Source organism: Gekko japonicus, unplaced genomic scaffold (genome assembly GCF_001447785.1).
Source record: "Gekko japonicus isolate JY-2015 unplaced genomic scaffold, Gekko_japonicus_V1.1 scaffold709, whole genome shotgun sequence".
NCBI classification, from domain to species: Eukaryota; Metazoa; Chordata; class Lepidosauria; order Squamata; family Gekkonidae; genus Gekko; species Gekko japonicus.
This window is the reverse complement of record NW_015169796.1, coordinates 631,931-648,105: the sequence shown is the minus strand read 5'-3', so window position 1 is coordinate 648,105 and position 16,175 is coordinate 631,931. Positions and strand designations below refer to the sequence as shown.

The window sequence follows — 16,175 nt, the reverse complement described above, 5'->3', positions numbered from 1 at the left end:
TGGCACCACTGATGGGCAGTGAAGCGGAAAAATTAAGCGAAGACATGGATCTGGTGTACAGATCCTATTCTAACTTTACAAAGAAAAATAATCTGCCAGCTGAAGTGGTTGTCAAGTTTACCAAACAACGTGTAAGAGATCAGATCCTTAAAGCGACTTCAGCAACACCCTTAAAAATTGGAGAGCAATCTATAAGGATTTTAAAAGATGTGCCATTTGAAATACGGCAGAAGCGGAAGGCATATAAGGGACTGACCATATTCTTGCAAAACCATCAAATTAACTACAGGTGGTTGTTTCCAGAAGGGCTGGTCTTTAAATTTAAAGACAAAAGGGAGAAGATTTACTCCATTTTCAAAGCACAACAGTTTTTAAAGAGACACGCCAGCTTAGAGGAAGAAGCAGAACTCGCCAAATGGAAAATTATTAGCAGCGACGAAGACAGCAGTCCGGAGGGAGGAGACGAGGAACTGGAGGAGAAAGGAGCGGTGGGAGGTGCTTCCTATAACCTAAGAGACAAGAAAGGCAAACATCCCAACATCTGAAGAACTTTTGACTGTGCTGCATGGGCATATAAGTACTAACCTAAAAAGACTTTACTAAATTAACTAATCTTTATCTTTGACAGGTGAAGAAGCAAGAAGATCGATGGCTCATGGTGAAGAAATGGACTGTATTTACGGTTAAAAGACTAACATACTAATATACTAATCACTCGACCTTTTCTTAATCCCTCTATATACCCTTCCCCCTTTCTTTAAATGTAAAGCAATAAAATTCTCTCCTTTTTAGGAGAGTTTAATTTAAAAAAATACCTAAAGATGGCCAACGGACCTCTAACTAAACTGAGGCTGGTCTAATTTGCTTACTTCTGCATCAAGCACTGTTCTTCCTCTTGCTGGAGTTTACCCTATGGGGCAAAAATATCATGGGGGCAAATGGAAGTTGGGAGGAGGTTGTTTTTGATGGGGGAAATGGCTCATGCAAACAGTCAAACTTTCCCTTCCCACTCCTCTCTCTCCGTCCTCCAGAGCTGTATTCAATTTAAGAGTCAGGAAATCAATCACAGATCAACCCCCCAAAGGGACAGTTTGACCCTCAGCTTGATTCAAACAACTTGGACCTGAATTTTTCCACCTCGCCTCCCCTGCGTTCTTCCTGCACCTTCATGATGGATGATAAAAACGTTGTCAGCAGAAATAGAAACAAAAGCTAAGAAGCAGAGAGGAAGACTGGAAAATTTCAGCTGACAAAGCAGGATTCTGGAAAGTTACCAGCACTGCAAACAAGGTGTTGGGATGCAGGGGAAACCAAATGGGAATTCTTTTGGCGCTGCTAAGCTCTGGGCAATAGAGTAGTGAGCAGCTACAATATAACATCCCAGCAGATCACCGCATCGTTGCTTTATGCTCAAGCTTCATCAGCATGACTGCAGCTCTTTAATTTATATTGCAGTAGTTTTAGCCAAAGCAGCCCAAAACTCCTTAGGGAAGCTCAAATAAATTTCAGTAGGGTCCTCAGCAAGACACTGACCAGTCTGAGACAGGCTTCGGTATAATAGCGCAACAGCGTTCGACCACTCCTAGCTCGGGTATTCAAAAAGATCAGCAAGTCAAATGTGAAGATAAATATACAAATGATGACCAACATATCGAATAGGGTTGCCAGGTCCTCCCTGGCCACCAATGGGGGATAAGGGAATAGGGTTGCCAGATCCAGGTTGGGAAACTCCTGGGGATTTGGGGATGGAGCCTGGGCCAGGGGGGACAGTGGGGCACAATGCCATACAATCCACCCTCCAAAGTATCCATTTTCTCCAGGGGAACTGAACTCCAGGCCAGTTTGGCTGGAGATCCTGGAGGTGTTTTCGTCATCTTCTGGGCACGGAACAGCAGTCACTGGGGGTGTGGAGAGGGAGGTATTTGTGAATTTCCTGCATTGTGCAGGGGTTGGACTAGATGACTCTGGAGGTCCCTTTCAAACTCTATGATTCTATAGTCTGAAGATGAGCTGTAATTCTGGGAGATCCCCAGGATCCACCTGGAGACTGGCACCCCTAACATCAAATAGCAGAGCAGCTAGTCCTCTGTGCAGACGAGAAAAGAAACAAAGTTAGGCTACCCAAAGCCAATTCAGAGGGCCTCAACATACTCAGGTGACTCACAGGGCTTGCAGGAAAACATCACTTTGAAATTAGCCTAAAAGAAAACAGCATAATGTGGATTGAGCATGTTGAAGGAGGCCTCGACTGACTGACGAGAACTGCTGGGAGTCAGTTAAATGGGGGGGAAATCTACAGGGAGATGAAGAAACTAATCTGTTTAACGCACTGAGAGCTCAGATTCATGCAGGGAGATACTGTTGAAGATAGGAAAGGATTTCCTTGCTGTCCCTGCCCAAGTCCTTACAAGCCTCCAACTTGTGGGGATAAATATTAAAAATAGTATTTATATTGTCAGTTCCTTGAAATCTTACAAAATTGCACGCCCTGGCACTTCCAGCTCGAAGGGCCAGGCAGTAGGTGATATGAAAGACCTCTGCCTGAGACCTTGGAGAGTCGCTGCCAGTCTTGAGGAGACAGTAATGACCTGGATGGACCAATGGTCTGATTCAGTATAAGCCAGCTTCATGTGTGTTCATGCTGAATTAGATCAGTGGCATTCTAGCATCCTGTTTCCACTAGTGGTGGGTCAGATGCCCCATGGAAGCCCACAAGCAGGACCCACAAATGATCACCCTCCCCCTTCTGACTGCTCCCCAGCATCTGGTCATCAGAAGAATTTTTTTCCTTGTAAATCCAGCTGGCCCCCTTCAGCTCTCATGACCAATAACCGACAAGAGATCAACCTCCATATAGCTCTCCAATCCATCTAAGCTGGTGACCATTACCACACCTTGCGTCAGTGAGTTTCACAAGTCAATTACTATAGTGTGAGAAGTAGGGTGTCTTTTTGCCAGTCTTGAGTCTACAATCAAATCAGTTTCATAGGGTGAGGTTCCAGTATTATGGAAGAGGGAGAAAAGTTTCTCTCTGTCAACCATACACAATTTTGCAGCCCTCTATCATGTTATTCCTCAGCTGCCTTTTCTAAATAAATACAAAAACTCCAGATGCTTAAGCTTTGCCTCGTAGGGCTACCTGTGCTCTGCTCCCAATCCCATGATCATTTTGGTTGCTCTTCTCAGCACTCTGTCCCCCTCTCTGATACCTTTTTTGAAATGCAGAAACCAGAGCTACATCCAGTATGTGCAGGGGACTTGTGTTATATATTTGTATGTAAAGCAGATGTTCAACAGGGCATGAGTGCAGGCAAACTTGATCCCTTACAAAGCAGCAGTTTTTCTATCTAGGGTTGCCAGCTCCCAGTTGGGAAATACCTGGAGATTTTGGGGGTGGAGCCTGAGGAGGGTGGGGCTCAAGGCGAGGAGGGACTTCAAGGGATATAATAACATCATAGGGATCACCTTCCAAAGTGGCCATTTCCTCCAGAGGAACTGATCTCTGTCGCCTGGCAATCAGTTGTAATAGTAGATCTCCAGCCACTACCTGGAGGTTGGCAACCCTACTATCAGATCCTCAAAGAGATCCAGAGTGTTTCAAGCCGCTCACAGCTGTCTGCCAGTCTTCCCAAACTCAAAATGGCTGTTTCTCCTCTCTCACACACAAACAGACTCCGACCTGCTCCCTCCCCTCAACCGGAAGGGATCCTTTTCTCCAAGCTCTGATGCATCCTTGAACCAGGCCATCCAGCAGCCATTGCCTAACAAGCGACCCCCACTGAGGAAGCATCCTCAGTCATTAAGGAATGTTGCCAGTTCCTCTTTTACGTGCCCCAATCCCTACAGGCGAGAGAGAGGCCCGTTCACATTAACTGGGCACCAACCTCACCACAATACATTTTGGAGGAATAAGCTCTATTAGGACTGCTGCTGCACCAGATGCAAAGCAGGGTCTGTGAGAGTCCGGGGACCCTCTTGTTGTAAGCAGGGGACCAGGGAAGCTCTCTGTAGGTTGCCACCTGACTCTTTAGTCCACTCTATCCCACTAGGTTGTACTTTCTATGTGACCAAATGAGGCATGAGAAGAAGAAGAAGAAGAAGAGATTGGATTTATACCCCGCCCTTCACTTGGCGTCTCAGAGCGGCTGACAAACTCCCTTCCCCTCCCCCCAACAGACACCCTGTGAGGTGGGTGGGGCTGAGAGAACTCTGACAGAAACTGCTCTTTTTCAAGGACAGCTGTGCCAGAGCTTGTGACTGACCCAAGGTCACATCAGCAGGTGCAAGTGGAGGAGTGGGGAATCAAACCCGGTTCTCCCAGATTAGAGTCCGCACACTTAACCACTACACCAAACTGAGGACCCAGGCAGAATAATTTTATTCAAAAAGATCTAGTAACGACTGGTTTTCAAATAATATGTAGAATAACGAGAACAGTAAAGGTAGGTAGACAAATAAAAGCACCCTAATGCATCTATATGGACTGTTCCTAGCTGTCTCTCGGTGACTGGCTTCAAACTGACTCACCCCTTCCGGATCAGCCTCTCCTCTGCTCCCTAGAAGTGAAAACCTTCCCATTTTGGGCAAGGCCTTTTATCTCTTCTTCCCAGGCTCCACCCCTTACTCCCCTACTGGTGCAAATTTTCCCTCCAAATCTCCTGCTAACCAATCACAGGGTCCCAAAAGAGGCCTCGGAAATGTAGGCCTGGTAGCTACTCTAGCACAGGCCTCCCTGGGGCCATTAGGCCTCCCTAGAGCCTATAGGCCGCACTACTATAGGCCTAGGATTTTGACACCTCTAGAACAGCACACAAATGTGGGGTGGGGTTAGGGTTGCCAGATCCCCAGTCCGGCCAGGGGATCCCCTGATCTTTGGGGCTCCAATCTGCTGCTGGCCAGGTGGCCGGCAGGGGGGAAACCCCACCCCCAAAGAGGCCCGTTGCACATCAACATGGTCAAGCACGATGATGTCACACCATAGTTTCAGCCAAAATGCTACAGCATTGACGTGCAACATCCCCAGCGTGATGACATCAATTCCATGTGATACCACCACGCCAATGGCATTGCACACAGCGACGTTGCCCTGCCCCCACACTCTCGGACGCCCCCCCCCGCTGCCAGAGGAATCGGGTCTGGCTCCCTTTGGTGGGGAGCAAGCAGAGATCCCTTCTCTCACACACACAGAAATAGATTCGTTTTCTTTCTTCAAGTTACACTTTTCCTGCTTTTTATGTAAAACCACTGTGGAAACCCTGGTTTGGAAGAAAAGCAAGATATAAATACCTAAATAAATGAAAAATAAATATAAAATGGAGGAGAGGACTGCTGGGGTCTCCCTTGGGGAGACAGGTGAAGATATATGAATGAAGCAAAATTAAGAATTTAATCAAGGAAGCACTTTCCACACACTAGCGGCTCTTGGGATCCAAATCCACATAACACAGGATGAGAAGATAAGTGTTTCTAACTAGCCATTCCGCTCCAGAAGAGAGGCTTGCGGTAGTTGGAATGCTTGTTGACCTTCCGTAACGGTCCATAATTGCATGGACATTATCCTGAAGGTAACCAGCTAAACAGACCTTTGGGAGGGGGTGCAGAGCCACTTTTCCCATTCAGACAACCTGCCAGCAAGGAATCATTAAATGCTGTCACGATTCATCTGAGAAGTGAGGTACTGTCTCAAAAGTAAGGTAAGGGTGCTGTGCAGTAAGGGTGCTGTAGTACAGTGGTTACTGGGTTTTGAACTGGGTTTGGAGAGGCTCAGGTTCTAATCCCCTACTCAGCCCATAAACTCTTGGGCCTGTCACTATCCCTGATGACCCTAACTTCCCTTGCAGGGTTGTTGTATGCTGTCCCAGGCTTCTTGGAGAAAAGGCAGGAAAAATACAATAATTATTCTTTAGCTGAGAGGTAGCAACCAGACAACAAACTCCAACCCAAGATAATTCATATAATGAGTTTGTTTTAATCAGGGCTATTTTGGGGCAGGAACGCACAGGAACGGAGTTCCGGCTGGCTCCCAAGTTGGCCACGCCCAGCAGGAACTCATTAACATAATAGGCCACACCCAACAGCAGAAACTCATTAGGATTGGCTACAATTAGGGGGTGTGGCCTAACATACAAAGGAATTCCTGCTCCAAACAAAAAGCCCTGGGTTTTGACAACAAACAAGGTAAAGAGAATAAGAATAAGAAGCAAAAGGTGGGTGTGGTTGGATGACCACACTTCTGGTAACATGGGGGTGTGGCCTAATACACAAATGAGCGGTGCTGTCAGGGGTGTAGCCTAATATGCTAATGAGTTCCTGCTGTTGGGTATGGCCTATTATGCTAATAAGTTCCTGCTGGGCTTTTTCTACAAAAAAAGCCCTGGTTTTAATCAAAATAACGTGTGGCCTAATACACAAATGAGCGGTGCTGTCAGGGGTGTGGCCTAATATGCTAATGAGTTCCTGCTGTTGGGTATGGCCTATTATGCTAATAAGTTCCTGCTGGGCTTTTTCTACAAAAAAAGCCCTGGTTTTAATAAAAATTAAAATGGTATGAAACAAACGGGGGGAAACACAGAATTTGAGTGCCCTTGTACTCGTGTATATATTATCCCACCCTCTCCTGTGACTGAGCTTATCTATATAAGTTTGAATTGGCTAATGACCACAGACTTAATGTAGTCAAATGAAATCACAGAAGACATCAGCGGCCATTAACCAAGCTGAGCCGTTGGAAACTCCCTGTTCAGGGCTATTATGACTGGGATCTATGGGGGGGGGGGACAGCAGGGGAAGGCCCATTTCCTTCCTGCTGTGCCTGTGGGTTTCTTTAAAGCATCTGCCTTGGGGGGGGGGGAGGCTGAATGAGAGAGCCAATTCAGAAGGGTTCTTCTGATGCTCTTTCCCAAGACACACTTTATATCCGGGAAATACCTTCAAATGTCCCCCCACCCAGCTAAAAAGGACTGAAAGGGACTTACCGTCACTAGAAAGTTTCCCTAAATGATTCATTCCCTAGCAGAGCTAAAAGAAGAAAAACATACACACAACAAAATACATAGAGATGTAATGGCCAGCGGCTCCCAGCCACCCTCGTTTTTCCAACAAAGGAGGTCAAAGACCATAGGCCACTGGACTCAAATTCTGTTCTGATAAGCACTAAGAATGTATTAATAACACCCGCCTACAGTTTATAAATTATAAGCATATTTAAAGCTGAAACATGTTACATTGCTACTTGAATACAGGCTCCAGCTAGGGGGGTTTATGTCCTTAGGCTCCCACTGGGCCCCCAATTTGGAGTTCTGGGCCTATTAAAACCCGCTATTAAATGAATGGATGAGGAGGCTCTCTATAGTTGCGCTACCCCGTGGGCGGAGGAGGAAAAATCCAGAAGCAAGAGTTACGTAACATCTTTCAGTTAAGGCTGCACGCTTAATTTGGATGCAAGGCTCTCTGAAGTTATTTTCGCACTTACTTTCGAGTAACGACCCACTGGATCGCGCTGCGAGGGATAAAACGATCTCAAAATTGGAAGGGCGGAGCATTTTCAGCCCTTCAAAACGGAAGTGGAAGAACGATCAAAGGATTCTACCTGCGAACCGAACCCAGGTCTCGTTCCAGCAGTGAATGAAAACCCCGCCGGGCTGTCTCTTTAACCCATCTGGACGCGCAACAGGAGCCCCCCCCAGCCCCGCCCACGACTCGCCGCTAGATGGCGCTGGCTTCCCACGCCACTTGCAAGCGGGTAACTGCGGCAGCAAAAGGAAAACAGGCTGAAGGTTAACAATCGCAGAGAAGAGGGCGGGAGCTGTAGATTTCCACTGGCGCGGATGGGGCAGGGCTAAACCACCGCCAGCTTGTTCGACCCCGCCCGCCCACGGAGCCGGATGAGTCATGGGGCGCCGGCTATGCCTCTGCTGCTGGGGGCTTTTCCCGTTTGTTTGCAAGGGGGCAGGGTTTGATGGCTGCAAACCTTCACTTGCCTGTGGGAAAATCTTTCTTTGCACTGCAGCTTGTTGGTCCTTGCCTCTTGCTTGTCTATTTTTGCAGCCGGGGTTTTAACCGGGGGCGGCACACCGATCAGGTCTCTCCGCAAAGCGCCCGCCTTGCTTATGGTACATGAATCTGGCATAGTAAGTGGAAATCATGGCTTCTCGCAGGACTTGCTGTGGGGGTGAGGGCACCACCACACAGAAGAACGCACACGTGGGCAGCGCCGTGTTGCATTGCAGCAGGCTGCGGACAGAGCGAGCAGGCGCCTAGCCGAGAGACTGAAAAGCACGGCGCCGGAGAACAGAGAGATGCGGGATACGTAATGCAGTAGCCGTAGCCACGCTCCCGCGGAGATGGTAAACCCGGATCGGGGCCTTCTCGCCCCCTCCCTTAGACGGCGGGAGATGCCGACAGAGAGAAGTCCCTGCTGCGAGCCAAGCTGGCGTGTAACCTTTCCCCCTAGTTTTGTAGGTGGAATATTCGATTAGGTAAGGCCTTTCCCTGTACTGTGAAACCATGAAGGTCAGATACAGATTTACTCCACGACAAGGAGAACCTCATTTTGAGGGAGTTGCGCACGGGTGTCCATTTCTCCTTGTGTTGGGGGGACGACGACTCTACTGCCCTCAGGATCTCTCTCTTTCTTAGCCTAATCTACCTCACAGGGTCGTTGTTGTGAGAATCAACCATGTCCACGACTCCGAGCTTCTTGACAGGAGTGGATAAAAAAATACACCATGCTTTTTTGTGTGAACGGACTCCCCTGTTCTGATGAATCCCGGGCCAGGTTTTCACTAAGTGGGTGTTGCTTTTGAAACAACCTGGAGCCGTCAGGATATGTCTTTTGTTCTGACTGCATCCTAAGCAGGGAGACTACGAAATGTATTTTTTTTCCTTCCGTTCTGACCGTGAAGATAAAATCCTAGCTGGGCAAATAATACGGCCTCAAGACTGGTCACTTCAGCATGACAGACAGGGCAAGGGCAGGCGCTGTGAAAACATGGAGCTGTTCATGGATGGTAATTCATCTGTGAAGAGTAGATCCAGAAGCCAGGTAGCCCAATGGGTCCGGAGCAGCAAACTTCACAGGCAGGTTGTTGAGCTTTCAACCCGTCACAGACTTACTGGGTTGCAGCAAAATAACCGAAGAGGAGCTCATCTCAAAAGACCGATGCCTTACACAGAGACAGACCTTTGCTTTAGCTAGACTGCTTCTGTGGGCGGGGAGGGGCCATGGCTCTTCAGGTACTCTTGGCACTTTTTCTCGATGCTACCACTTGATCCTTTAAAGAAAAGCCAGGGATTGTGCCTGCATCCTGTGCTTGGGTGGAACGTGCCGTACACTTAAGCTACAGCAAAACGGGGAACAGAGACGGTCAATACCAAAATCGCCTGTTACCAACTCGGCTTCCTAATACGGATGTCACATCCATTATGTGGCTAAAATCATTGTCTTGATACTTGGACCCTTGTGTTGCGTGCAAGTGTCTTGTACTGCCATTATCTTTAATGCTCCGGCCCCCGGCTACCTAGAGGTCCCCAACCTTAACCATGACTAGATGTTTTCCATCTGAAATTGACAAATGCAACCAACAACTTTTTACCTGTCAAAGTTTTTCCTCTGGAGACTGAAGGTGGTGGGGGATCAGTTTATGAGATACCTTTTCCATGACGGGTGTGGGTGAATATTGGGGGATGAAGATCCTGCAGAGATGTGCAGAACAAGGCAGCCTCAGTGTCTAGAACAGCTGTTTCTGTTCAGTGTATTTTATTGGATTGGTATTTTAAGACAGCATGTTCTCTTTCCCAAAAATGTTGCACGTCAGCCTGGGGACCTTCAGGCAGAGTGCAGTTCATAAAACTTGCAAGGTGGGGAAAGAAGTCAGGAAATAATTACTTAGAGGACACCCACAGTACAACAAAAAAGGCTCCATTATACTTAATACCATTGAATTTTCTTCATAGTGCCTGCTGCTCTTACCAGCTTTGCTGGCTTCTCAGTGCTATAGATGCTAAGGATTAATCTCTAAGAGTTCTCGGGCAATGCATGCCAAATACAGCTGTTCATCAAGCCAAATGCTCTGGATTCTAAACACTGGAGAGTCAGAGGCTGCCCAAATGCCGTGTTTCAATGGCATTAGCTGCCATTTCCTTAGGATGCGTTGGATGCCGTGTTTCAATGAAATTAGCTGCCATTTCCTTAGGATGCGTTGCAGCAAAAGCAACTGTGTAGGCAACCTAGCTCTTAGGGTAGCAGGATCAGTGAATGACGTAATGCACAGCAGTGGCTCCCTTCTGCTGTATCCTCCCTCCCATCTCTATTTTAGCTGACAGGATAGGAATCTCCCTGTTGTGTAATGTCTGCAGCACCTCCCGTTGCCCTAGCTAATGGGGGGGGGGGGAGGAGAGAACTGTAGACATGTTGGTTGGTTCACATTAGTAATCCTGCACCTTTTCACAGATGAAATCACCATCCATGAACAGCTTCAGATCCAAAGGTATAAACATGGGAAGGATTCATTTTCCTGCACTAGAAATGAGAGCATGTGGGGCTTGTTGCACACACAAACCCTACAATCTATCAACTAGGAAGCAAACTGTGGTATCAGGTCAATAGGGAGATCAAGTAAACCAGCTGATTCCCAACCAGATTTCAGAAGATTCATGCTCAGACCTATTGATCCTATTGGAGGCATTACAGTTTAAGTTAGGTAGGACAGCTCATGGATTATAGAGCCACTCTGTAAAGGCAACAGATGGCCCTTCTTATGTAAGGTACCAACACAGCCCCCACCCCATTACTGTCCAGCTGTTAGAACTAGAATTTGTGTGGTGGTGAGCTGTTTCAGGCGGAATCAAATTTGAATTCCCACTTTGCTATGGGCAATCTCTCATCCTAATTTACCACTCAAGGTGGTTGTGAAAATGGAGAAATGTTGTAATGTACTTTCCCCAATGAGAAAAAGTACGGTATAAACAAATAAGTAACATTATGCATACTTGTGGCATATCCATATGGTTGAATGTTATACCATGTTAAACCTGCACCTTCACGCCAGTTTGGTATAATGGTTAAGAGGAGCATACTCTAATCTGGAGAACCAGGTTTTGATTCCCCAGTCCTCCACATGCAGCCAGCGGGGTGACCTTGGGCCAGTCACAGGCAGCTCTATTGGCCTCACTTACCTCACATGCTGTCTTTTGTGGGGAGGAAAGGGGAAGGAGATTGTAAACTTCACGGAGACTCTGAGTGAAGGACAGGGTATAAATCCAACTCTTCTCTTTGCAATACCAATTTCATGAGGACAAATACAGCAACTTAATTGGTCATTGTGGTTGCAGCCTAAAATGTTTTGGGCCTAGGGCAAAAGCATGCCAACTGACTTATAACTCAAGGGCCCTGTAGTAACAACTACCCCCCTTAATGTTTTACAAGGTACTGACAAGCAAAATAATCTCTGTGGAAGGCAAGTAACCCAATCCTGTAATTCATACTCATAGCTGTCGCAAAGTGTAGATAGCATATTCACAAAGCCAGGTGGGTTCTGCAGACTTTTTTTTTTTTTAAGGAAGATCCAACTGCTACCCACACCCCAAATATTGTAGGTTTGGAATCTGATTTCCTGCTTGTGATACTTATTGTTTAACCTAGGCAGAAGAGCCTACAATAGCCTAGTAAGTAGCTGAAGTAGCAGAGGGAAAATTCCCTTTCAGGAGCACACAGAAAGCACTTAAACACACTAGGAGCCAGTGAAGGACAGGTTGAGTTCAAGTCCTTTATAAACCTTAACAATGCCCTTTTGTGGGTTCTAAAGGAATACACGAGTTTGCCCATTTAAGCCACACAAGTCCTGTAGCACAGGCTGGACATGGTTGTCCGTGTTGAAAGAAGCATGCACATTTTAATATATAGAACACTGCATCTAAGGATGCACAACACTGAAGCTAGTGGAAATGAATATGCCAGATCACTTCCCAAGTGAGTTTCCTCTGGAGGAGTCCATTAACTTCTAATGCCTGGTGGAATACTGTCTTTTAAGAACTGTATGGAAGCAGTGATCTGCTAGTCAGCAACACCTTTTTCTGTGAATACAAGGAGAAGCATCAAGCCTGGAGAGCTGAGCAAGTGGAACCTGCCTTACCCTTGCTATGCACAGCTACCAGGTTGGGAGGAGTAACAGTGATTTTAATTAAGTTATGTGGACATGGCCAAACCTTTACAGTGCTAACACGTCATTTTGAAATTTTGTGTTGAAATGAGTCTAATAGGCCACATTTCTTGTATCTCTCTCAAGTCAAACTACTTGTTCCACTGATAAACTTTCATTCCCCCTGTTCGTTAGACAAATAATTGCTCTTTTATGGATGTTGGTTACCCATCAACACTTAACTCTGATATACAGAAAGGTCTTCATTCAACACCTGGCTTTGGAGAACTGGAAGTGCCAGGGCCTTAATCTGGATTGAATCTGCTACTCTTTGCAGCCAAAGGAGGTGCCCTACCACCAAGCTATATATAGCCCTTCCCCAAACAGGAAGAATGGAAGAACCTTTACTAGAAGAATTAATTTCTAATAGATTCCAGGATCACCCAACACCCAGAATAAATTCCAAAACTGGCAACATTCTTGAGAATAAGATTTAATCATCCGATTACCTTTAAGGCTTGGCCCAGTGCAGAACACACCAAACTAGCATGTGGTTTAACTTGTTTTATTCATTTTGCAAACAAACTTGTCTTCAGTCCAGCTGGACTTGTGAGGGAGCAGAAATTGAAACCCAATAAAAAAGCAGCAGTAAGTCAGGAGCACAAGGGTTACAGGGGATTAAAGCACTCCAGGTGGTGTGCTAACCCCAGCTACAGAAGGAATGATTGGTTAAGAGGAAGGAATTTTATGACAGCTGCCCACAGTCAGAGATGGTGATCTTCTTGCTTGTCTTGCCGTTCCTGGATCCAAAGCGCTCCATTGCTTCCACAACGTTCATTCCATCTTTCACATGGCCAAAGACCACATGTTTCCCATCCAACCTAAAAAAAAGAGGACACAACTCAAGCCATTCTTGAATCTCTTATGATTTATCTTGTCACATCCCCCCATGAAGCCATTTCAAACCCCATCTTCCTTACGGCTTCCAATTGGTCAACACTCAAAAGGTTCCAGGCCAGATGCAGAAAATAACTAGATACTAGGAAGTGATAGTTACAGCTCAACTTTGAGTAATTTTAGGCAACACATATTCTATAAGTAGACAGCAAGCATTTTGAGTAGAAGCCCTGGTTCAATGACTACTCACCAGTCAGTCTTGGCAGTGCAGATGAAGAACTGAGACCCATTTGTATTGGGACCAGCATTTGCCATAGACAAGATGCCAGGGCCTGTGTGCTTGAGGAGGAAGTTCTCATCAGCAAACTTCTCACCGTAAATAGATTTGCCACCTGTCCCGTTATTGCGAGTAAAGTCACCACCCTGTAGAAAGGCAGAGCAGTATTTAGCTGAAGTACGATATTATGTTTTAATGTTCAGCATCTTGGGGACCTTGCATTGGGTGGAATGGTGGCACAGAAATGTTTTAAACAAAGATAAAAGACCCACTTACTATGGGAGCTTAGGGAAGAAGAGCCATTGTATTAGGACACTAGCTACAGCTATTTAACACTGTCACGACAAAAATATGCTAACACTATAGATGTAAATTTTTTGACAACAAATTGCAACATCACCTTATAAAACACACACGGAACTGCTACATACCTGGCACATGAACCCCGGAATGATTCGGTGGAAGCAGGACCCCTTGTAGCCAAACCCCTTTTCTCCAGTGCTCAAGGCACGGAAGTTCTCTGAAATAAGAGGTATAAGCATTTAAGTATATGCTTTTATGTACATTTAAATATTTAAAAATATAATTTAACCAAACAAAACTAGGCAAGCAGCTTTTGTCACAACAGCATCTAGACCAACAAGCACAGTGATTGAAGTTATCAAGAAATTTACAAACCTGCTGTCTTTGGAACTCTGTCTGCAAATAACTGGGGAAAGAAAAAAGGAGCTGTTAGTGAACTCTTCCTTTAGCTTGCACACTTATTTGCACATTGTGGCCTGCGCGAAAGACAGCAATTGCAAACTCACCCCTCCCAGTAACTAGACTTGAAAACTTAATCTCACTGCTTTTTTAACCAACAGAACTAGATAATACAGGCTAACAAAAAGTCATATTTGTCCTCTACAATATGCCACATAGCCTTCATTATTCAAGCTAGTTCAGCATTATTCTTTACAGGTTGTGCTTACATTAGGGTGTACTGATGGCCACATGAATACCACCTAGGTTGTGGAAGAATTAAAATGTTGCCACAGTGCCCATTAAATGCAACATGAACTCTCCTAAAGTTATGTATTGTTATATTTACTGACATAAGGTTAAAATTGTTGTGTTTTTGTTTATAAAAAATAAAAATTATGAATTGGAAAAAAAAATGCAACATGAAACAACTGTACTCAGTCATGTCCCAACATCTGCCACCAACTCTGCATATGAGGAAGAGCCAAGCAGTGACAGAAGCAAATTTATTCAGCTGAAAAAGCTCAAGAAATTCTGATGTTCAAGCTATACATCAATCAATGGGATCAAGCTACAGGATTCTGGCACAGCATGCTTGTGGGTCAGTGAAGAGCCCTAGAGGGAGCTCCAACAAAAAAAACACTCAACTTGACTGAGGCACACTTCTGCTAAAAAATGGCAGTGGCTTGCCACCTATGAAGAAATTGAGAAGTCCAGCTAAATTGGGGAGGAAGCCATTTGTTCTCTGTATACAGAATCACCCTCTCAGAGTTTATTGCTTATGCACAGGCAGTTGACCATGCCTGTTGTTAACAGGAGGGCTTATCAGTTTGCCTCTCTTTCAAATTAATGATTTCTCGGTTTCAAGATACAGCTGCAGTCACAGCAACCTACAGGCCACTTGCTGCAGACATGCTTGGAAAGCACACTGCACATTTTGAGAAATAAATTTCTTAGGGCAGTTCATAAAGTTAATCGCGCATGTCAGACACATGTAAGCTTGGCAACTAGTGTGCTCCTCAGGTCCAAAATCCAATTTCCCTGGGCCTCTGATGCCTTGCAACCTAACTTTTCACACAAAACTGCTGGAGTACAACAGGTTAAAATATCCTGAAATTCTGTACACTAAAGGATCTCGATTTGACCATGAAATTAGAAAGCAGCACGTATTTGAAAATAGCAGGGCAAAACATTGATTTCAAGACGAAACCGCCTCGACCACTTAAAAAGCTGCGAGAAGGTTCGGACTCAGCACACATACAAGGATCACTCTTTGGACACGCGCAGATTGCGGCCGCGCCCGTTAATAATTCTCTTCCCCCCCCCCCGCACGTACTCGAGTCCTTGCTAAGCACACGCCTAAGGACGCTTCAAAACACGGAACAGGACCCGAAGCAAGGGAAACTACACACTCGACAGGAGACCGCCATCTGGGAACGCGGCGGGTTCACTAAGAGACCACGGGCCCACGAGTCTAAATAATCCACTTTCAATGCACCTTCCAACTGGAAAAGTGCAGCTGAGAGTGGATTTAGTGCGTGTGACAATCTCGCAGAAGCGAAGCAGTTCGGCTAGTAGCTGATCGAGATCGCCTGTTCTTTCTGCGTTAACAACCGAGAGAGCAACGGAATAAGGCAAACTGAATATGCGCTCTCGGGTTTTATAAGCTAATCAATGAGTGCGGAGAGAAGAGGCTTGCGCGGCGCCCCCCCCCACGCTGGCCTCCGCGCGCAGCCAGGCCTGAGCCCCGCCGGGATTCCCTCCTCGGCTGTTCCGCCCAGCAGAAAGGGAAGCGCGCGTGCCCCTCCCGTCCCCTTATTGCGGCACGAAAGGGAGGGGCGCGGGCAACGGCTCCGGTTTTTTTCAGGGGGGAGAGAGAGGGGAGGGGGCGACGAAAAGGAGAGAAAAATGTACGCCGGATGCGGCGGAAGGGCCTATAGAGGTAATAAAGCTTTTATTTGAGAGAGCAGGCGAGCAGGAAAGGAAGGGGGGGGGAAGCCTGGCCGTTAAAACAAAGGTGGCGGAGACAGCAGCGAGCGAGGCAGACAGTTCCCTCCGGGCAGGCTGCGGAGGCCACGTGGAGGCGCCGCCCGCCGCCCTGCGCGCACTCCCCCCCTCCCGCC

At 46.4% G+C, this 16,175-nt stretch overlaps 1 protein-coding gene across 1 annotated transcript; it reads right to left on the bottom strand.

Annotated features, from left to right (window-relative positions):
• Positions 1–12,688: 12,688 nt before the first annotated feature.
• On the bottom strand, positions 12,689–14,024 carry PPIA (peptidylprolyl isomerase A). The gene is made up of 4 exons (XM_015417055.1): positions 13,990–14,024; positions 13,743–13,831; positions 13,285–13,457; positions 12,689–13,018 (listed from the first exon to the last, which is right to left on the bottom strand). The coding sequence occupies exons 2-4, from the start codon at positions 13,749–13,751 to the stop codon at positions 12,883–12,885; spliced, it is 318 nt and encodes a 105-aa protein (XP_015272541.1). The 5' UTR covers positions 13,752–13,831; positions 13,990–14,024; the 3' UTR covers positions 12,689–12,882.
• Positions 14,025–16,175: the final 2,151 nt, after the last annotated feature.

Excerpts from the sequence above, each read along its gene's own strand:
- PPIA (XM_015417055.1), bottom strand. Across the intron at positions 13,019-13,284 it reads TGCACTGCCAAGACTGACTG|GTTGGATGGGAAACATGTGG; the intron begins GTGAGTAGTCAT and ends TCTTTTTTTTAG.